The sequence below is a fragment of the Chiloscyllium plagiosum genome, chromosome 40, assembly GCF_004010195.1.
Source record: "Chiloscyllium plagiosum isolate BGI_BamShark_2017 chromosome 40, ASM401019v2, whole genome shotgun sequence".
NCBI lineage: Eukaryota > Metazoa > Chordata > Chondrichthyes > Orectolobiformes > Hemiscylliidae > Chiloscyllium > Chiloscyllium plagiosum.
Window position 1 is genome coordinate 26,416,189 of NC_057749.1, and position 24,348 is coordinate 26,440,536.

The window sequence follows — 24,348 nt, forward strand, 5'->3', positions numbered from 1 at the left end:
CCCAATCCACTGACTGCAGTGAAGCAACAGAGTTGAAAGTGTGGTGCTGGAAAAGCACAGCAGGTCAGGCAGCATCTGAGGAGCAGGAGAATCGACGCTTCGAACAAAAGCCCTTCATCGGGAATGAGGCTCAGTAAATGCAGTGAAGCAACAGCTCCCCTAGTGCTACATGTATGTTACAGTTGTAACCAAAAATCTAGTTATTTACATTCCTTTCATGCGATTCAGGTGCTGGCTGCTCCACACAGGTCCCAATATTGCCATGCAGCCCCAGTCTTGTTGACAACATTGAACTTTAGCTTGCAGACTGGCTCTTTAATGCTCAGTTCTGGCAATGACTCAGCAGTTGCATCAAAATGAAATTGTCGCTTTGCCTTGATTCAATCACTCCCACCTCATACTACTTCTGGCATTAGTTTGAGGAGTGATCATAACTAAAGAATAATTAGGCTGGGCTACATTCCATATCTTTAGCAAGTGCATTACTCCCTCACAAGAGTACTTTGTATGAGTATGTGCTCGCTTTGCTTAATATCTTTAAAGATCCATTTGATGATTTTCACTGTGGCCTCAGCTTTTCGATTTTACTGGGGATAGTTTGAAGATGATATACTCCATATATTTGAATTTCCCAATCATTTATGAAGCACAACAGCTTCACCTTCAATACCATAATTCCAAGTAAACTAACCTCAAAACTTGGAGATCTATGTCCATGGTTCACTCTCCGCAATTGGATCCTCCACTTCCTGACCCGAAGACTGCAATCAATGACAACAGACAACAGCACCTCCTCCACAGATAATCCTCAACACTGGCACCCCTCAAGGATGCACACTCAGACCCTACTTTAATCCCTGTACACTTAAGACTATGTGGCCAAATTCTGTCCTAACTCCATCTACAAGTTCACTGACAATGTTGCCATTGTGGGCTGGACCTCAAACAACGAAGAGACAGAATAAAGGAAAGAGAGAGAATGTGCTTGGTAGGTCTCTTAGGTCTCTTTTATATCTTTCCCCTCCCACCCGAAACTGATGCCCTCTAGTTCTGGACTCCCCCATCCCAGGGAAAAGCCTTTGTCTATTTATCCTACCCATCCCCCTCACGATTTTATAAACCTCTATAACGTCACCCCTCAGCCTCCGATGCTCCAGGGAAAAACAGCTCTAGCCTATTCAACCTCTCCCTATAGCTCAAATCCTCCAACCCTGGCAACATCCTTGTAAATCTTTTCTGAACTCTTTCAAGTTTCACAACATCTTTCCAATAGGAAGGAGACCAGAATTGCACGCAATATTCCAATACTATGATGAATAAAGGAAAGCATACCAAAAGTCTTCTTCACTATCCTATCTACCTACGACTCCACTTTCAAGGAACTAAAATCTTTTCTGAACTCTTTCAAGTTTCACAACATCTTTCCAATAGGAAGGAGACCAGAATTGCACGCAATATTCCAAAAATGCTTAATCAATGTCCTGTACAGCTGCAACGTGACCTCCCAACTCCTATACTCAATACTATGATGAATAAAGGAAAGCATACCAAAAGTCTTCTTCACTATCCTATCTACCTACGACTCCACTTTCAAGGAACTATGAACCTTCCCAAAATACAGCACCTTGCATTTATCTAAATTAAACTCCATCTGGCCACTTCTCAGCCCATTTGCCCATCTGATCAAGATCCCGTTGTAATCCGAGGTAATCTTCTTCGCTGTCCACTACACCTCCAATTTTGTGGCATCTGCAAAGTTACTAACCATACCTCCTGTGTTCACATCCAAATCATTTATATAAATAATGAAAAGCAGGAGACCCAGCACCAACCCATGTGACACACCACTGGTCACAGACTTCAAGACCAAAAATCAATGCTTGAACATCACCCTTTGTCTTCTATCTTGGGAGACAGGTATGCATCCAAATGGCTGGTTCTTCCTGTATTCCATGTGACCTAACCTAACCCATTTTCTGTGAAGGACATTGTTGAATGCCTTACTGAAGTCCATATAGATCATGTTCACCATTCTGCCGTCATCAATTCTCTTCGTTACTTTTTCAAAAAACTCAACTGTAAGTTAGTGAGACATGGTTTTTCATGTACAAAGCCATTTTGACTACCCTTAATTAGTCTTTGCTTTTCCAATTGCATGTAAATCTATCCCTCTGTTATAGACCAGTCCAGACAGCGCCCCCCCCCCCCCCCCGCCCCAATACTTTAAGATAGCATGTTCCCAACCTTTTCTTATTTTAAAGGCAGATATGAAGTGAATATTCCGGGTCTGATGCTCGCTGGTCAAACCACTTGGTTTTAAACAATATAGAATTTATTTAAACACTACAGTTGAAATACGAACAAAAGAAAATGGAATTTAGAATATCTCAACAATTGGAAACTAAACTGACTCGACATAGGAGAAAGTGAGGACTGCAGATGCTAGAGATTAGAGTCAAGATTAGAGGTGGTACTGGAAAAACAACAGGTCAGGCGGCATCCGAGCCCCAAGAAAATCGATGTTTCCGGCAGGGGCCTTTCATCATTCCTGATGAAGGGCTCCTGCCCGAAAAGTCAATTTTCCTGCTCCTCCATCATAGGAACATATCTAAGGAGCTGTTAAAATTCCCATATCATCTCATAAATACACCCTTTGGCAAAAGGCAAATTCAAACACAGGTTCTTAGATGCAGGGGAGGTTTCAGAAAGAAAAGTCAGCCAGGGATCATCTGCTGAAGCAGCTAAACCAAAACCAAACTAGAAAAAACCTGAACTGGGAGAACTGGCCACTCCCCTGCAATTGTCAAAATAGGGTCATTCCAGACAATTCTGTCTGTCTCTTACGACCTCTCTTTAAAAAAAAAATGAAGGTCAAAATCACCTTTTTAAACTGACAGCATCGTCACACCTCAGAATTCCCTCTAACAACTTGCTCACCATCAATGGTCAGGCTCACCAATCTGTAGATCCCTGACTTTCCTTACCACCATTTCTTAAATAGTGGCACCATGTTAGCCAAGCTCCTCTCTTCTGACATCTCACTTGTGACTATCAATGATACAAACATCTCAGCAAGGGGTCCAACAATCACTTCCTTAGCTTCCCAGAGTTTTAGGGTCAACTTGGTCAGGTTTATGCACTTTAAGCTGTCCAGCACCTTCTCCTCCATAACATGGACATTTTTCAAGACGTCACTATTTATTTCCCAATGTTCCATATCTTCTATATTTTTCTCTAATGTAACACTGATGCAAAATATTCATTTAGTATCTCGCCTGTGAGAGGTAATTTCGGTTTAAACTTTAAGATGTGCCTGGACCACAGACTGATCTATAATAAAAGACAAAACTTTTGTTTCTTTTCTAACAACCATTTTATATACTCAAAAGTAGAATAGTTTAAATTGTGCAGAATGCTGACAATTTGTGAGCGATAGTAAAAACAAGCAGTCTCTTGATTGATGAAGCTATTAACACAGCAGGGAAGGATGAGTCCTTGACTGATAAGACTGCTAGCACAGACAGAGAAGAATAAGTCTTTGACTGATAAGACTACAGGGTGAGAAAAACAACAACTTTAGAGACTCTGAAGACATTTGTTGCAGACTTTGGTGATAAGGGTACAAATCGAAGAATAATGATGTTTTTAAGAATGTGAACCTCATGGCTTGTTAGAGCCAAGGAGGATGGGGACTTGTACTGTATATAATGGGAGACTTTGTAAGCCTCAGCGCGCTTTTTCTCAGAAGAGTGCCCAACTCTGCAGACTTGCTAATAAAACTTTGTTTTCCTGAATTTGTCTAGAGCGATTATTGAGAAGCGATTTTCGTTTCTAACATCGCCCATCTCCTGTGGTTCCACACACTGGTGGTCTTGTTGATCTTTAAGGGTCCCTTTTCTCTCCCTAGTTACTCTTTTGTCCTTAATGTATTTGCAGAATCCCTTTGGATTCTCCTTAACCTATTTGCCAAAACCACCTCATGTCCCCTCTTTACCCTCCTGATTTCCATCTTAAGAATATTCCTACTACGTTTATACTCTTCTAAGGATTCACTCTATCTCTGCTGTCTACACCTGACATATGCTTCCTTCTTTTTCTTGACCAAACCCTCAATTTCTTTAGTCATCCAGCACTCCCTGTACCTACCAGCCTTGCCCTTCACCCTAACAATAACATACTGGACACTTGTTATCTCATTTTTGAAGGCTTCCAATTTTCCAGCTGTTCCTTTACTTGCAAACATCTGCCCACAAACAGTTTTTGAAAGTTCTTGCCCAATACCATCAAAATTGGACTTCCTCCAACTGAGAACTCTAACTTTTAGATCTGGTCTATCCTTTACCATTACTATTTTAAAACTAATAGAATAATGGTCGGTGGTCCTAAATTGCTGCCCCACTGATACTTCAATCAGCTGCCCTGCCTTATTTCCCAAGACTAGGTCAAGTTTTGCACCTTCTCTAGTAGATCCATCCACATACTGAATCAGAAAAAATTCCTGCACGCACTTAGAGTCAATAAGGTGCGGTGCTTGAAAAAGCACAAAAGGTCAGACAGCATCTGAGGGACAGGAGAGTCAACATTTCAGGCATGACCCTTCATCAGGACTGAACACCCTTAACAATTCCTCTCCATCCAAGCCCTTACATTGCAAGTATAGACTGGGACTACCAAAGTTAAAATCCCCTACCATAGCAATCCAATATTCATACAAATAACTGAAATCTCCTTACAAACTTGTTTCTCAATTTCTTGATGACTATTGGAGGGGTTCTATAGTAAAATCCCAAAAACGTGATTATCTCTTTCTTATTTCTCAGTTTCACCCAAATATCTTCCCTGACATATTCCCAGGAATATCCTCCCCAAGTACAGCCATAATGTTATCCCTAATCCAAAACAACATTCCCCCTCCTCTCTTGTCCCCTTTTCTATCCTTCCTATAGCATCTATACCCTGGAACACTAAGCTGCCTGTGCTGTCCATACCTGAGCCATAACTCTAGAATTGCTGTGATATCTCAGTCCAATGTTCCCAACCAGGTTGAAACTTTATTGCTGAAACAGCACAGCAGGTCAGGCAGCATCCAGGGAACAGGAGATTCGACGTTTCGGGCACAGGCCCTTCCTCGAAGATCCCAACCAGGTCCTGAGTTCATCTGCCTTACCTGTTATGCCCCTTGCATTGAAATAAATGCAGAGTAATTTATCAGTCCTACTTCATTCTCTACTTTATTCCTCCTACCCTGACTGTTTGACTTGCTCCTTTTCCCAAATGTATCAGCCTCACTATCTCCCCAAGTCTCACCTCCTCCTTATTAGTTTAAATTCCCCTGACCAGCCCTAGCAAATTTCCCCGCCAGTATATTAATCCCTTTGCAATTCAGGTGCAATCCGTCCTTCTAATACAGGTCACTTCTACCCCAAAAAAGATTCCAGTGATCTAAAAATGTGAACTCTTCTCCCTGCACCAGCTCCTCAGCCATGCATTCATCTGCTCTATCCTCCTATTTCTACCCTCACTAACTCGTTGCACTGACAGTAATCCAGATATTACTACCCTCAAAGACCTTTTTAAACTCCTGCCTAACTTCCTGTATTCTCTCGTCAGAATATCATCCTCTTCTCTTCCCTGCATCAAAGTTACAAATCACATGGCACCAGGTCGTAGTCCAACAGGTTTATTTGAAAGTACAAGCTTTCGGAGTGCTACTCCTTCGTCAGGTAGCTAGTGAGGTAGGATACATAGGACACAGAATTTACAGCAAAAGATTAAAGTGCCATACTACTGATGTGATCCAGTAGACAAACCCAGATGGCTTTTTAGTCTATAATCACTTAGATGGTTTTGATTAATATTTAAATCCCAAAACTTCTTTCAAATCACTGCCCCAAGATAACTTAAGGTTTTATCAGTATATTAAAAAAAGTGGCATCTCACCTTAGACAATACATTAAAAAAATGTGAGGTTAGAGTCTGTGCCCCAACCTGGACTCAGACTGGCTTTATTTCCAAAGTAGGAATTTATGAAATGTCACATTGACTGATTGCCTACAAAATAGAATGTTTCGGCAAATACAAATTTCAAATGTAAATTCACTGCATAGACTTATATGTGCGTGTGTGAGAGAGAGAGAGAGAGTGAGTGAGACAGAGAGAGAAAGCATGAGAGAGAGAGGGAAAGAGAGAGTGAGTGACAGCAAGAGTGACAGACAGACAGAGAGAGAGAAAACAGTGTAGTGCTGTCATCTGTAATATGACATGTTCCGCAACTGGGAGGGAACATCCCTGTCTGGCGATTGTTGTGCAGTGTCAATTCATCCGTTGTTGTAGCGTCTGCTTGGTCTCACCAATGTACCATGTCTTGGGGCATCCTTGCATGCAGCATATGAGACAGACAATGTTGGCCGAGTCACATGAGTATTTGCTGCACACGTGGTGTGTGGTCACCCCACACATAATGGGAACATCCATGTCAACACTCTGAAACATCCTGCAGTGGTTGTCATGACAGGGTTATACAGTGTTGTGCTCAATGTTGTCCTGAAGGCTGGAACAATGGTCTGTTTAAGGTTTGGTGGTTGTTTAAAGGTGAGTAGTGGAGGTATAGGGAAGATCTTGGTGAGATGCTCATCCTCATTGATAATGTGTTGCAGGCTGCAAAGAACATGGCTTCCGGGAAGTACTGGACAACGAAGTCTATCCTATCAATGGTTATCAAGTGTCTGTCTCCTGAGGTGATCATTACGGTTTTTCACTTTTTAAAATTTTATATACTGATGAAACCTTTAGTTATCTCAGGACAGTAAATTCTGGGATTTACATATTAATCAATCAAAACCTCATTCCCCATTCTAAATGATTACAAACTTAACAGCAATCTAATACATCACATCAGTTACATTACACTTTGTTCTTTTTAACTTATAAATTTTGTATCTTATGATCCTGCCCCACTAGCTACCTGATGAAAGCTTGTATTCTCAAATAAACATGCTGTACTATAATTTGGTGTTCTGTGCTTTTAACTTTGTCCACCACAGTCCAACACCAGCACCTCTATATCATGACTTCCCTGTGTCGTTAGTTCTAATTGTACAACGACTTCCTGTTGGTCTCTCTCTACCCTTTGAGAATATTATGCACTCTGAGATATTCTTGATCCTGGCACCAGGGAGGCAACACACCAGTCTTATGTCTTGGTGTCAGCCGCATAAATACCTGTCTGTGCCTCTGACTAGAGAGTCCCCTATCACAATCAACTGCTTGGAACCCGACGCACCCCTCATTACATTAGAACAAGTCTCTACCAGAAACTTGGCTGTCTGTGCTACATTTTCAAGAGTCCATCAACCCTTAAATTTTCCACAAAAACATATCTGTTTGAGATGGGGATAGCCACAGGTATGACCTGCCTCCCTCCCTTACCTTTTCCTTAGTCCAAGCACTTTAATTCTTTATCCTTTGTTATTGGGACAAATTGATAAGATCACTCAGGAAATCAGGCTAACAATCGTGTCTTTGATGTGTGCACAGTAAGTCAAAGTTATGGCTGTGGAGTGCAAAACTAACTAATTAACTTAACTATAGCAACATACAGAATCACAGAATTTTTACTGCACAGAGGGAGGCCATTCGGCCCATTGTATCTGCACTGGCTCATCAAAGGAGTATCACTGGCACAAAATAATCTTCTGCCTTTTCCCCATATCATTTTATACTATTCCTAACCAAATAATTATCTAATGCCTTAATTGATGAACTGAATAGCCTCTTTCTGCTTTGTAACCTATGGTTTGGAACAAACAATAATAAATGCCAATATACAATGTTAGGACAGTAATCAGTCCTCTTAATAGCAAAATTAATATGATAAATACAGACAATGGACCATCACAGAACACCTCATGATGAACAACAGATAGCAAAGGTGATCAAGATAAATCCCACAGATTTCTCAGAAAAATCCCCCCAAACATTAATGATATCAAATTGCAGTAAGCTTTATAATGGATTAATATTTTTCACTTTTGTCAGTCTGGTATCCCTCAAAAGAACCACTTCATCATGGACTGCCTCAACAATTATTCCTGTTCTGGTTGATCACCTTCCTTTGCTGGGTCTATCCTACCCTGAACTATCTCACTCACAGATATAACCTCAGCTCTTCACAGCCAGCTAGATTCGCCAAGGTAGTCATGCCCCTCGGATTATTCTCCCATAGTCTAATCTTGCTTAGCTGCATCAAACAAACAGTTTGCAGGTTTTTTTTGACCTCCTCCATACTTCTCGCTGCACTGAAGTATTTCTGCTCATAACTTCCTTTGAGTCCTTACTCATCCAGTTAGCAGTCTATTAATTCCTAGAACTTCTCCTGACTTCTAACAACACAAAGGATTCAAACTGCTCTCAACCCCATTGCGAGTCTTTAACATAGAATCAGTGTAGGTTAGGTACCCGCACAGCAGCAAAGCTAACTTTAACATGGAAGCTACTGTGATCCCTCTTTTACATCTTCACCGACTGCGTTTGAATTCCTCTTCCGTAACTCCTAACTTGACCTGAGTGACCTATCAAAAGCCCCTCCCCTATTGCTGGGCAGAATTGAACATTACAATTGAATGCCATAATGAGCAGTTTTAGAATGGAGTGTACGCTGAAGGTTACATTCTCACAGAATGTTGGAAAATCACACTCAACATATCAGAAATACACTGCACCTTGGATTCTCCTTACGAACTGCATCACCTCACACGTAACCATGTTATTTATTAAATTATATTCCAGCTGCTATGTCTTTTCCCACTCACATAAATGGTGAAGCCTCTTTGCATCACTTTCAGAACTTGCATTCCATCCTAACTTTTTGTTATTAACAAACTTGGAAATATTACATTTGGCCTCTGCATCTAAATCATTGATAGAGATCATGAACAGCTGGATCCCACACACAGATCCTTGCAGCAGCCCAGTAATCAATGTTTACCAACTTGAGGATGACTCCTGCAGAGGTGAAGACTGTAACACAGATTAGCACAGTGTAACTGGTAACCCCATAACTGCAATGTAACTGGTAACCCCATAACTGCAGTAGGATCCATTGTACACAAATGGTATTTACCCCTGCATCATTGCATATTCAGCAAGGTGACTGTAGAAAAGCTTCGAGGATTGATAAATCTTATCATCTTTGATGTCCTCCAGATTTCCCAAGATGGTGTTAGCTCGACCATCCGTACAGATTATAACCTGTAAAAAAACAAAAGTATTGAAAATCATTGAATTCTCTGTAAATTACTGCTAAAATTAGCAGTTAATACTACATGAAAAAAAATCAGGAAAAGTCTACATCATCTTCACAGTAACAGAACATCTCCCACATAACTTTCCTCATCTGTCCCCACAAAAAAGACACAGGTATTGAGACTCGTGCAACTGTACCTGACTACAATGTTGTTCTGGTGAAAGTGACACTGGTAAAAACAGAAGGCTCTTTCACAATTCTCCCTACAATCAGCAATTATTTACTTGGTTAAAAAAATGAAGTTCAGATGTTTCAAAAATCTAAATCATTACGTACAACATCACGTTACTAATGGCTGCAGCAGAATGATGTTCTCCAGAATTTATTGCTCTTGATTAGTATCATCCAGGGATGAATTGATAACCACTTGTGTCATTTAGACCCAAGTCAGAAAGTGTGGTGCTGGAAAAGCACAGCCAGTCAAGCAGCATCAGAGGATTAGATGACTCGATGTTTCGGACATAAGCTCTTCATAAGTAATGTGAGAAGAGAACTTCTTCAAGGTCGGCATTCTTGGAAGAGGCTTTTGATCTCCAGCATTTAGAACCAACCAATGCTGACCTTTCCAAAGCTTGCAGAGTCAACTGAGAATCTCAAGTATATGGAGCCAGGAGACACCATTTCCTATCTACTCAGTACAAGTTAACTCTCAAGTAACTGCCCACTGTTGAAACTGTTAGATACAAAGAAGGTAAGATAGAGGCAACAGTGGACATTGGGCCATAGGAAGATGAGGCTGGAGAAGTAGCAATGGGAAACAAATAGCAGAGGAACTGTATACTTGCATCAGTCTTCACAGTGGAATACACTTGTAGCATTGCAGAACTTCAAGAGAGTCAGGTGGCAGTACGGTGACATTAATAAGGAAGTGATGTTGGGGAAGCTGAAAGACCTAAAGGGGGATAAATCACTGGACCAGATGACTATAACCCAGTGTTCTGAAAAGATTACAGAGGAGATTTTGGTGGAGGTATTGGTGATCTTTCAGGAATCACTAGAGTCAGACAGGGTCCCAGAGGATTGGAAAATTGTTATGTAACCCCTCTGTTTAAGAAGGGAGGGAGGAAAGTAAGAAACAAAAGGCCAGTTAGCCTGATCTCGGTTGTTAGTACAATTGAAAGTCCATTATTAAGGAGGAGATTGCAGAGTACTTGGAGTGCATGGTAAAATAGAATTGAGTCAGCACAGCTTCTTCAAGGGGAGGTCATGATTGACAAATCTGTTAGAACCTTCTGAAGAGGTAATGAGCAAGTTAGACAACACAGTGTTAGTGGAAGAGAACGGGTCCAGAGGAGGTTCATGGGAATGATCCCAGGCTTAACATGTGGAATCAGGGTCTATGCTCAATGGAGTTTAGAAGGATGAGGGTGGATTTAATTAAAACGTACAGAATAGTGAAAGGCCTGGATAGAGTGAACATTGGAAAGATGTTTCATTAGGAGAGACTAGGACCCGAGGGCAAAGCCTTAGAGTAAAAGGAAGGCTCTTAGTACGGAGATCAGGTGAAACTCCTTCAGCCAGACAGTGGTGAATCTATGGAATTCATCCCCACAGAAGACTGTGGAGGCCAGATCATTGTCTACATTTAAGACAGAGACAGATAGCTTCTTGCTTGTTAAGGGGATCAAAGATTATGGGGAGAAAGCGGGAGAATGGGGTTGAGAAACCTATCAGCCATGATTGAATGGCTGAGCAGATTCAAAGAGCCGAATGGCCTCATTTAAGACCATAAGACATAGGAGCGGAAGGAAGGCCATTCGGCCCATCGAGTCCACTCCGCCATTCAATCATGGCTGATGGGCATTTCAATTCCACTTACCCGCATTCTCCCCTTGGCCCTTAATTCCTTGTGACATCAAGAATTTATCAATCTCTGCCTTGAAGACATTTAGTGTCCCAGCCTCCACTGCACTCTGCGGCAATGAATTCCACAGGCCCACCACTCTCTGGCTGAAGAAATGTCTCCGAATTTCTGTTCTGAAACATGCTCCAGTGCCAGTATGTCCTTCCTGAGGTGTGGGGACCAAAACTGGACACAGTACTCCAAATGGAGCCTAACCAGAGCTTTATAAAGTCTCAGTAGCACAACGGTGCTTTTATATTCCAACCCTCTTGAGATAAATGACAACATTGCATTCGCTTTCTTAATCACGGACTCAACCTGGATGTTCTGCTCCCACGCCTTATGATTTTATGGAAGTGATCCATTTGGGTTTTCAGAAGGCCTTCAACAAGATGCTGCTTAGGAGGCTGCGAAATAAGATGACAGCCCATGTGTTAGGGACAAGGTACTGGTATGAATAGAGGATTGGCTGATTGGCAGAAGGCAGAGAATGGGGATCAAGGTGTCTTTTTCAGAATGGCAGCTGGTGACTAGTGGAGTTCCACAGGGAACTGTGTTTGGACAACTATAACAATCTGGATGAAGGAACTGAGGGTATTGTTGATAATTTTACAGGTGATACAAAGATAGGTGGAAGCACAGGTAGTGTTGAGGAAGCAGAGAGGCTGCAGAAGAACTTGAATAGGCTATGGGTGTGGGCAAAGAAGTGGCAGATGCAATACAGTGTGGGAAAGTGTGAGGTTACGCACTTTGGCAGGAACAATAGAGGTATTGACTATTTTCTAAATGGAGAAGATGTAAGAAATTTGAAACACAAACGAACTTAGGAGATGAGTTCAGGATACTCTTAAGATTAACATTCAGGTTTAGGTGACAGTTAGGAAGACAAAAGAAATGTTACCATTCATTTTGATAGAGTAAGAATACAAGACCAGAGATGTACAGTTGAGCCTGTATAAGGCTCTACTGAGACCACATTTGGAATATTGAGAGCAGTTTCAGGCCTCTTATCTAAGAAAGGATTGGCTGGTGTTGGAGGGGGCCCAGAGGAGAATTTTGGGAATGATCCCTTGGTGAATGGCTTGTCATATGAGGAGCAATTGAGAATTCTGGTTCTGTATACAATGGAATTTAGAACAATGAGGGGGTTCATAGAATCATTGAATCCCTGTAGTGTGGAAACAGGCCATGTTGGTTTAACAAGTCCACACGGACTTTCCAAAGAGTATCCCACCCTGACCCTATCCCCTACCCTAATACTTTACATTTCCCTTGACTAATGCACCAAACCTACACATCCCTGAACACAATGGGTAATTTAGCACAGCCAATTCACCTAACCTGCATGTCTTTAGATTGTGGGTGGAAACTGGAGCACCCGGAGGAACCCACGTTCTGACTGAAACTTACAGAATACTTAGAGGCCTCGATAGAGTAGATGTAGAGAAGATGTTTCTATTAGTAGGAGAGACTAGGACCCGAAGGCACAGCCTCAGAGTAAAGGGATAACCCTTTAGAACTAAGATGAGAAGGAATCTCTTCCGCCAGAGGACGGTGAATCTTTGGAACCAATTGCAACAGAGAGCAGTGGAGAGTAAGTCATTGAGTATATTTAAGACAGATATAGATAAGTTCTTAATTTAAGAAAGGGAATCAAGGGAATAGGGAGAAGACAGGAGAATGGGTTGAGAAACATATCAGCCGACTTGATGGGGTGAATGATCTAATTCTGCTCCTTTATATTATGGTCTTACGAAATTGGCTTTTTTTTTAAGGCCCTTTGGCCCAGCAAGTCTACACTGACCCTCCAAAGAATAACCCATCCAGTCCCATATTATTCTACATTCCTCCCCCTGACTAATGCACCTAACCTACACATCCCTGAACACTGTGGGCAATTTAGCATGGCCAGTTCACCTAACCTGCATGTCTTTGGACTATGGGAGGAAACCAGAGCACCCAAAGGAAGCCCACACAGACACGGGGAGAATGTGCAAACTCCACACAGGCAGTCATCCAAGGCTGGGATCGAACCCAGGTCCCTGGCGTTGTGAGGCAGCAATGCTAATCACTGAGCGACCATGATGCCCCAAATTAATTTGGTTCAGAAGAAAGCCATATAACGAGAGATAATAAAACCAAATCTGTGGATGCTGGAAATCTTCAACTGAAGAATAAATTACTGGATAAACTCAGCAGGTCTGGCAGCATTTTTGGAGAAAAAGCACAGTCATCAGCACCCCAAGTTCTGAAGAGGGTTGCTGGTCCCTAAATGTTGGGTTTTCTTTTTTTCCCCACAGATGCTGCCAGATCTGCTATGTTTCTCCAGAAATTTCTGATTTGTGCAAGGGATTAACCTTGTCATCAACTGAAGAGGGGGAGTTGAATAATGAAGTACCTGTTCTTCATTACCCAGAAGACTGACAATTTGGGGGACCCTATCTGGAACTATAATAGTGGAACCTTGTTAAGGGACTGTTTGTAGCTTTACCCAAAAATCTATTGATCTCTGTCTTGGACCTATCCAATGACGGAGCATCTGTGGCCAGCTGGGATTGAGCATTCTAAGATTCTTTAAGTGAGGAAATCTCACCTCATCTCAGTTCTAAATGGCTGATCCCTTATCCTAAGTCTGAGAGTTTTCAAAGTGGAAGTCACTGATGAAGATAGCATTTATGAGATGGTGATGGCCAGCAGCCCCTTTGAAAAGTCCATGTGGGATAAGCACAGACACAGTTGAGAAATATATCAGCAGACTTGATGGGGTAAATGATCTAATTCTGCTCCTTTATATTGAGAGGATTCTGAGCCTGCAACGATGAAGGAAAAGTGGTGGAGAAATTGCTGGCAACGGTGTTCATAAGCATTTGTTGGCTTGTCATTCTAAGTGACAGGTGGTTGCAAGTTTGAAAACAAAAGTCTGAAGGAGCTGTGGCGAAATTTTTCAGTGCACCTTGTTAACGTTTGCTGCTATAGCACATCAATGCTGAGTGGAGATAGTAGATGGAGTGCCAATCAAGCTGACTGCTTTGTCATGAATAGTTTTCTTGTGTGTTGTTGGAGCTGCACTCATCCAGGCAAATGGAGAGGATTTCATCACAATCCTAACTTGTTCCTTGTAGATGGTGGACAAGTTTAGGAAGTCAGGAGATGTGATATTCATTGGAGAATTCCCAGCTTTGGATCTGCTTAGGTAGTCATTGTAATATTCAAATGATTTTTATTATTTATCAAGCACGAGGAACAAAATTAAGGAATAGGTCCTCGAGGGTCATAATCTCCGGATTACTGCCTGAGCCATGTGCAAATTGGCTTAAGGATACGGAAATTAGGGAATTAAACACGTGACTAATGGAGTGGTGTGGGAAAGAGGGGTTCCATTTCATTGGGCATTGGCATCAGTACTGGGACCGGGGTGATCTATACCGATGGGACGGTCTTCACCTTAACCGATCTGGAACCTGCGTTGTAGCAAAAAGGATAAATAGAGTGGTCACTAGGACATTAAACTAGTGAGTCTAGGAATAGGGAAAGGGAAAACAAGGATATAGTGATATATGAAAAGGTAAGTGAGTTTTGCGAAGATGTGTAACTCAGGATAAGGTTCTGGATGCAGGTTTACTCGCTGAGCTGGAAGATTCGTTTTCAGACGTTTTGTCACTATACGAGGTAACACCTTCAGTGAGCCTCCAGATAAAGCACTGTGGCCTGCTTTCTATTTGTGTGTTTAGGTTTCCTTGGGTTGGTGATATAATTTCCTGTTCTTTTTCTCAGGGGTTGGTAAATAGGATCCAAGTCAATGTGTTTGCTGATAGAGTTCTGGTTGGAATGCCATGCTTGTAGGAATCCTTGTGTGTCTCTCTGTTTGGCTTGTCCTAGGATAGATGTGTTGTCCCAGTTGAAGTGGTGTCCTTCCTCAGCTGTATGTAAGGATACTAGTGAGAGCAGGCATGTCGTTTGTGGCTAGTTGCTGTTCATGTATCCTGGTGGCTAGTTTTCTACCTGTTTGTCCAAATGTAGCGTTTGTTACAGTTCTTGTAAGGCATTTTGTAAATGACATTAGTTTTGCTAGTTGTCTGTATAGGGTCTTTCAAGGTCATTAGCTGCTGTTTTAGTGTGTTGGTGGGTTTATGGGCTACCATGATGCCAAGAGGTCTGGGTTGTCTGGAAGTCATTTCCAAGATGTCTTTGATGGAGGGGAGCATGGCTAGGGTTTCTGAATGTGTTTTGTCTGCTTGTTTGGGTTTTGTTTGAGGAACAAACCCAAACAAGCAGACAAAACACGTCCAGAAAGAAGTAAAAAGGAAGGATAACTTAGATGATATTATTAGAGATGTTGGAAATCATGAGGGTAAGAAAGCTAGCATAGGGGAACTTTACCTGAATTCTCGTAGCATTCATAACAAAGGTGATGAGTTAACGATTTAGTAGCCAGTACAGAGACATGGTTACAGGGTGGTCATGACCGGAAGTTAAATATCTAGGGGTACCAGACCATTGGGAAGGGCAGATAGGAAGGTAAGGGAGGTGATGTGTCTCTGATATTCAAGGATGACATCAGAACGGTGCTGAGAGATGACATAGGTTCTATGGAGGATGAGGTTGAATCCATTTGGGTGGAAATTAGAAATTCTAAGAGGAAAAAGTCACTGATAGGCATAGTCTATAGCCCACCAAATTATTGGGGCAGGCAAAAAGTAAAGAAATAACTAATGCCTGGAAAAATGGTACGGCAATTATCATGGGGGATTTTAATCTACATGTAGATTGGTCAAACCCCAGCTCAGTCAAGGTAGCCTTGAGGAGGGGTTCATTGAATGTATCCGTGATAGTTTTCTTGAACAGTATGTAATGGAACCGATGAGGGAGCAAGCTATCCTAGATCTAGTCCTGTGTAATGAGGCAGGAATAATTAATGACCTCATAGTTAGAGATCCTCTTGGAAGGGACGATCACAGTATGGTTGAATTTAGAATACAGGTGGAAAATGTGATAAAATCCGATACTAGGGTCCTGTACTTTAACAAGGGAGACTACAACAGAATGAGGGAGGACTTGGCTCAAGTCGATAGGAAACAAAGATTTTATGGTGGGACAGTTGAGGACTTTCAAAGCAATTCTTCAAAATGCTCAGCAAAAGTATATTCCAGTGAAAAGGAAGGACTGCAAGAAAAGGGGTAGCCTGCCATGGGTGTCTCAGGAAATAAGGGAGGCTAATCAAATTGAAAGAGAAGGCATACAAAGTGGCCAAGATCAGCAGGAAACTAGAAGATTGGGAAAACTGGAAAGGTCAACAGAAAGTAACAAGAGCTGCAAAGAAAAAGCTATAACATGAGAAAAAGTAGCACTGAATATAAAGACAGATAGCAAAAGTTTCTGCAATTAGATAAAATTAAAAAGAGTGGCTACAGTAAATATTGGCCCTTTAGAGGATGAGAAGGGGGATTTAGTTATGGGATATGAGGAAATGGCCGAGGCACTGAACAGGTATTTTGTATCAGTCTTCACAGTGGAGGACATTAATAACATGCCAGTAGCTGACAAGGAGACGAAGGTTGTAAGGACCTGGAAGCAATCATTATTACTGAAGAGCTAGTGCTGGGCAAGCTAATGGAGCTAAGGATTGATAAGTCTCCTGGCCCTGATGGAATGCATCCCAAGGTACTAAGAGAGATGGCAGGAGAAACAGCAGGTGCACTGGCAGTAGTTTTCCAAAATTCGCTGTACTCTGTGGCAGTCCCAGCAGATTGGAAAACAGCAAATGAGATGCCATTGTTTAAAAAGGGAGGTAGACAAAAGATGGAGAATTACGGACCAGTTAGCTTAACTTCTGCAGTGGGGAAGATGCTTAAGTCTATTATCGAGGAAGAAATAGCAAGGCATCTCGATAGAAATTGTCCCATTGGGCTGGCACATCATGGGTTCATGAAGGGTGAGTCATACTTAACAAATCTTTTGGAATTCTATGAAGGCATTACAAGCAAGGTGGATAATGGGGACCCCGTGGACGTGGTGTACCTAGATTGCCAAAAGGCCTTCGACAAAGTGCTGCACAAGAGGCTGCTGTGTAAGATAAGGATGCATGGAGTTAGGTGTAGAGTATTAGCATAGATAGAGGATTGATTGTCTAACAGGAAGCAAAGAATGGGGATAAATGAATGTTATCCTGGCTGGCAATCAGTGACTAGTGGTGTGCCTCAGGGATCGGAATAGGGACCACAATTATTTACAATTTATATTGATGACATGGAGTGTGGAGCCACATGTAGGGTGTCAAAGTTTGCAAATGACACTAAGATGAGTGGCAGAGCAAAGTGTACAGAGGACTGTGAAACTTCGCAGAGGAGCACAGATGAATTGGGTGAGTGGGCAAAGGTCTGGCAGATGGAATACAATGCTAATAAATGTGAAGTCATACATTTTGGTCGGATTAATAATAAGGATTATTACTTGAATGGTACAAAGTTGCAACATGCTGCTGTGCAGATGGACCTGGGTGTCTTGTGCAAGAATCACAGAAGGTTTGTCTGCAAGTACAAGTAATAAGGAAGGCAAATGGAATTTTGTCCTTCATTGCTAAAGGGAATGAATTTAAAAGCAGACTGGTTACATTGCAGCTGTACAAGGGGCTGGTGAGTCCATACCTGCAGTACTGTGTGCAGTTTTGGTCTCCCTACTTGAGAAAGGATGTACTGGCACTGGAGGGGGTGCAGAGGAGGTTCACTAGGATGATTCTGGAGTTGAGGGTGTTGGCTTATGAGGAGAGACTGAGTAGGTTGGGATTATATTCATTGGAATTCAGAAGATTGAGGGGGGATCTTATAGAAACATATAACATTATGAAGGAAATAGATAAGATAGAAGTAGGGAGGATGTTTCCACTAGCAGGTGAAACTTGGACTGAATTAAGAAGTAAATTCTTCACCCAGAGGGTTGTGAATCTACTGAAGTCCCTGCCCAGTGAAGTAGCTGAGGGTACTTTGATAAACTTTTTTAAAGCTAAGGTAGATCTTTTTTGAACAATAACCGAATTAAGGGATACGGTGAGAGCACAGGTAAGTGGATCTGAGTCTATGAAAAGATTAGCCATGATCTTATTGATTGGTGGAGTAGGCTTGATGGCCTACTCCTGCTCCTAGTTCTTATAACAGTCAGTTCAGCCTCTAGTCAATAGGCAACATCAGTGGGGGATTTAATGATGGTAATGCCACTGAATGTGAAGGGGACTGAATGATAGTCTGTTACTGGAGATGGTCACTACCTGATACTAATGAGCCACAAATGTTACTTGCCACCTGTCAGCCCAAGCCTGGATATTGTCCAGGTCTTGCTGCATTTGGATATGGACTATTCAGTATCTGATGGGTCGTGAATTGTGTCAAACATTGTGCAATTACTTGCAATGTCTTTTATTTCTGACCTTATGATAAGAGGAAAGGCCACTGATGAAACAGCTGAAGATTTTCGGACATTATCCTGAGGAATTCCTGCACAGATGTGCTGGAGCTAAGATGACTGACCACCTGGGGTAAACTCACACAGACACGGGGGGAGAATGCGCAAACTCACACAGTCACCCGAGGCTGGAATTGAACCCGGTCCCTGGCACTGTGAGGCAGCAGTGCTAACCGCTGAGCCACCTTGCCGCCTGAAAGTTTTTGGCAAAACTTAGCAGGTCTGGCAGCATCGATAGGGAGAAAGCAGAATTAATGTTCGTTACCAGACTTGAAAAATTAACTCTGCTTTCTTCCTACAGATGCTGCCAGCAATTTCTGTTTTTCGTTTCAGTTCTCCAACATCCGCACTTGTTTGTTTTGTTTCAGTGTCAGTGGGAATTGGGGTCAAACTCCCTACTGGTTGAAGTGCTACCTGGCACAAAGAAAGATGGTGGCCCATTTCCCAAGTCTTCACCCAGCAGTCTGTCAAGGTACATTCCTTTTGTATAGTGGTTTAATACAACTGAATAACTAGCCAGGTCATTTCAGAGGGACTTAAGAAATAACCACATTGTTCTGGTCTGCAGTCACATGAGGACCGCCACACCAGACAATACCTGTGACAATATCACATTTCTGACGGCATCAATAATCGCCATTTATGACCTTACCTTTAAATTCCAGATTTAAAAATAAAATTAAAGTTCTACTGACTACTATACTGGATTTGAATCACATATCCACAGAGCATTTGCCTGCTCGAAATCATATTCCTGATTTCTTGTATGTTAAATTTCTGAGACTGATTCTAGGAAGTGTACGTTCCTCCGAGCACAAACATTTCACTGCCTCTCGCCATTCAAAGTAGATTTTGCTTTTCCAGTTTTCCTCCAAAGTTAATGTCTTTCCACTTCACCACATTGTAAGAGGATAACAAAGTTCTTACTCAGAGCCTACAGTTTTCTGGAGGTGTCTGCAGCATTTTTCAATCTTTAGCTTTCCATCCAACTTTTTATCATTTGCTGATCTAAATATTCTACTCTTACTCCCCTCCTGTCAACCTGAAAATTACTCTTTTGTTCCTACTCTGGTTTGTGTCCAGTAACCAATCCTAAATTGAGATTCTAGTTTTTAGTTTTTAAATTGTGACCTGCCACATATACTGCACATACAAAAATCTCATCAACAAATTCCACTGACCTTGGAGCCTTGTTTCTGGGAAGCCATTGCTATAGATACCAGTGCTGCTGGACCCAATGCTGTTGCACCACACTCTTGCAACCTGCAGATACACAAGAGGTATACAGTTACAAATTATACTTTTACGATGATTAAAAATAATATCTTTACATGTCAGATTAAAATAAAACAGTGAAGTAGAAACCATTCAAGTATTAACATCTCACTTGTGTCGATTCCCCAAGTACAGGCACCACTATAGCCCACAACCTGTGAGGCTTATATTGTATTCTCCACTGATACCAGTAATCAAAAATGGCCCAAAGAGGTAGTGTCCCACTGCACTGCCCACCCAGCAATACAAACTGATTTCTCTTCTCCAATCACCATCCTTTCATTCTGCAGGCAACAATGCTGAATGGGATCACGTTCCACAAGCACTGACTCTCACAAAGATGCTGCTCCCACAACCTCTTACTCCTTTCACATAAATTCTTATCTTCTTGTTTGGAAGCTGTGACTCCCACAATCCAGCATAAGTATCTCACTCAAGTGAAAATGGGTGGTTTCGAAATCAACACATAGTGGTTTAAAGTTTCTCCAAACAGCCTTGCCTGGTTTGGAGTTTTTCCATACATGAACCATTTCCTTCATTTCCTCCTGTCCACAGTGAAAATCCAACTTGCTGGAAATGGGAGGGGGGGGGGGGGGGGGGGGGGGGGGGGGGGGGGGGGGGGGGGGGTTCTTCGGATTCAGGGACCTGGTACCATTTGGCTGAGGTGCAGAATCTTTGCCATTCCACAAAACTCCTACTCTTGCCAAAATATAACCCCACACATATTGAGGGCTACTGTTGTCAGCACTCTTATGCATGGACTGGGAGGTGTAGAGCCCCGTACAATGACTGGGGAAGACATGGGATCAAATGCCTCATGTCACCCACTACCATGGAAGGTAGATGTTGGTTCCCCCTATCCAGAGACTAATATTGTCAATTAGGTTGACTGGCATTTTACCACCTTGTGGATTAGCCTTCAATGTGTAGGGACATTAAGTGGAACCCGGGCACACTAGTGAATGCTAAGTGAATGGGTTGGAACATAAAAAATGGAATATAATGTAAAGGTGTGTGTGTAAATATACGTGGAGTTACTCTCTTTTGAAAGGCAGAATACTTCTAAAATGGTGAGAGGTCAAGAAGTGCAATGTCCTGGTTCACAGATCACTAACAGTTAGCATTCAGTTGCAACAAGCAATTAGGAAGGTAAGTGGTATATGGGCCTTAATTACAAAGTCTTACTGCAGTGGTACAAAGCCTTGGTGAGCCCTCACATGGAACACTGTGTACAATTTTAGTCCCCTTGTTTAAGGAGAGATTTACTTACCATGGAGACAGTGCAATGGAGGTTCACTAGACTAATCCCTGAGATGATAAGATTTTTTTTTGTGGAGAAAATTAGGAGACTGAAACTTTAGGAAGCACAGATCCAAAATATGAGCGGTAATCTCAATGATATTTATCAAATTCTAACAAAGTGTGTTGACAGAATGGTTGTAGATGGGATGTCTTTCTGGGTGGCATTAGAACCTGAATTCCCTGAATCTAGAAGCAGGAGGAAAAAATCTCAGAATCAGTGGTAGGCCATTTAAGACAGAGTTGAGGAGGAATTTCTTCACTCAAAAGGTGGTGAATCTTTGAAATTCTCTATTGCAGGGGGCTGTGAAGCTCAGACATTCAGCAGGTTTAAGAAGGAATCAGTAGATTTTTAGAGACTGATGACATCAAGGGACATGGAGACTGTGCACACAAGTCCCACAATCTAACTGTAAGATAGAGCAGGTTTGATAGGCTGCATGACCTACTCTTCTTCCAATGTTCTACATTCTTTATCCAGGCAGCTTCCCTGCAGGCCACAGTAATAGTTACTCTGAGACAATTGCCTCCTCCAATGCTCTCATGAACCAGATTGGCCTGGCAGCAGTACGCCACTCACCTCCTTGGGAGGATGCTAGGTCCAGTCCTGACAGTGGGCCTCAACTCCTGAAGGCACTGCTGAGACTGTTGAGTTGCTGACTCATGAGCAGCTCTTAGGAACAAGCATATGTCCTTTAAAAAGATGGAAGCCCTGAAGAGAAATAACTTGCTGCTTGACATCAAGAAATACAACTTGGGGCTCCTGCAAATGTCTCAGATATGGCCGTCAATGCTTGGAGGTCTTTATTGGGGATCCTTGTGTGTCAACAAAGTAAAGGAGAAGTGCAGAAGCAGAGTAAATTTTAAAACAATAGTGGGGGTGTGGTGGGGGGATGCGAGAGACCAACTCTGGTTAAAACAAATAATAGTGTTAAAGCAACAGAGAAAGGTATTCATGCAGGGAATGAGTCCACATGGTTTTGTCACAGCAAAGTTATGTTTGATCTAACGAGTAAGAGTTCTTCAAAGAGGTAGCATGTGCTGTGATATAGCGTAACTGGTGGATGTACTAAACAATAAAAAAAGAACTATGGATTCTGAAAATCAGAAGCAAAAACAAAAATTGCTGGAAAACTCAACAGGTCTGGCAGGATCTTTGGAGAGAAGGCAAAAATAATGTTTTAGATCAAGTGACCTTTCTTCAGAACAGAACTGGTGGATGATTCCCAGGAGGCATTTGATAAGCAACCACAAGGTTATTTGGAAAATAAAGTTCATGATGTCGGATGTAACACCTGGAAAGGAGATTAAAACCTGGTAATCACAGCTCAGTTATCTCAATGTGTGTTTTCAGGAAAATATTAGAGTTGATTATAAAAAATATAATAGCAGATGACTTAGTAATATACAATATGATCAAGCTGAGTCAGCATGGCTTCATGAAAGGGAAATCATGCCTGATAAACTTAGTAGAGCTCTTTGAGAAGCTAACAACCAGGATAGATAAAAGGGAAGCAGTGAAATAATATATTTGGATTTTCAGAAAAAGGTACTTGAAAAGGTACCAGACATCAGGCTACTTAATAAGATACAAGTAGTATAATAGATTAGATAGAGGATTGGCTAAATAATAAGACAGATTTGGGACGGGGGAAGGGCATTCGTAAGACAGCAACCTGAAACTAGTGCAGTGTCTCAGAGATCAGTGATTGATACACATCGCAAATATTTGTGCCCAATGTCTCAGATGTGACAAGTGAATATACTATTGCCAAGTTTGTGGATGACACAAAAATAGATGGGAAGGAAAGTGGTGAAGGTGTCATAAAGACTTTACACAGGGATGAAGATAGGTTAACTGAATGGGAATAAACAAAGCATATGGCATATAATGTGGGAAAATGCGAAGTAATGCAATTGGGCATGAAGAATTGTGGAGCTGAATATTATTTAAATGGAGGAAGACTGCAAAAATCAACAAATTGGAGGGATTTAGGCACTTTCATCGATGAATCACACAAAGCAAGCTTCAAAGTTCAGTGGGTAATTGGGAAAGCAACTGGAATGTCGGCCTTTAGAACATAGAAAAGTACAGCACAGAACAGGCCCTTTGGCCCACAATGTTGTGCCGAGAGTTGATCCTAATGTAAAATATAGTAACAACCTACACACCCCTCAACTCACTGCTATCCATGTGCATGTCCAGCAGTCGCTTAAATGTCCCCAATGACGCTGCTTCCACCACCACCGCTGGACATGCACATGGATAGCAGTGAGTTGAGGGATGTGTAGGTTGCTTCCCTCAACCTCCTCATCCAAGTCATTTATAAAAACTATAAAGAGCATAGGCCCAAGAACAGAGCCCTGCGGGACCCCACTCAACACTGACCTTCAGGCAGGATACTTACCATCTACAACCACTCTTTGCCTTCTGTCAACCAGCCAAATCTGAATCCAGATAGCCAAATCTCCCTGTATCCCATACTTCCTGACTTTATGAATGAGCCTACCATGGGGAACCCTATCAAATGCCTTGCTGAAATCCATATACACCACATCCACTGCTCAACTGTTGTTGACCTGTCTTGTCACCTCCTCAAAGAATTCAATAAGATCTGTGAGGCATGACCTGCCCCTCACAAAGCCATGCTAACTGCCTTTAATCACACTATGCTTTGCCAAATAGTCATAAATCCTATCCCTCAGAATTCTTTCCAAAACTTTGCTGACGACAGACCTAAGACTAACTGGTGTGTAATTGCCAGGGATTTCCCTATTACCCTTCTTGAAAAGAGGAACAACATTCGCCTCCTTCCAATCCTCTGGTACGACTCCCTTTACTATGTGTCAGGTGGCACTGTAGCCATGCTCCTCTGAAGGCGTCACTGCCACACCGGAACCCATTCACCACCTTCCCACTGAAGAGTTCTCTTCATCAGGTAAGGTTTAGTAAAAAAGATAAAGAGAAAAAAGCAGACGATTAAGACAAGCCCAGGCACAGGAGACTAGACACTGCTTAATCTGCTACTGCAATCCTGAGAGAAAGCCTGAGGCTTCCCACAACTAATTCAGATGGCAGTAGCAGAACACCCATGTTTGGGGCTTGTGACCTAAATTGAACAATCATGAAATCTTCTTCTCTTATTTCATAGGGAATGAAAACAAAGGAACT

The 24,348-nt window shown here is 42.0% G+C and overlaps 1 protein-coding gene across 2 annotated transcripts in view; it reads right to left on the reverse strand.

Annotated features, from left to right (window-relative positions):
• The window catches only part of LOC122542640 (circularly permutated Ras protein 1-like), a 112,579-nt gene that overhangs the window by 62,805 nt on the left and 25,426 nt on the right, over positions 1–24,348 (reverse strand). For both annotated transcript variants that reach the window (XM_043680635.1, XM_043680633.1), the window contains exons 11-12: positions 19,784–19,865; positions 9,122–9,249 (exon numbers count right to left, since the gene is read on the reverse strand). In XM_043680635.1, coding sequence (XP_043536570.1) covers positions 9,122–9,249; positions 19,784–19,865 — 210 coding nt within the window. The remainder of the gene's footprint in view (positions 1–9,121; positions 9,250–19,783; positions 19,866–24,348) is intronic.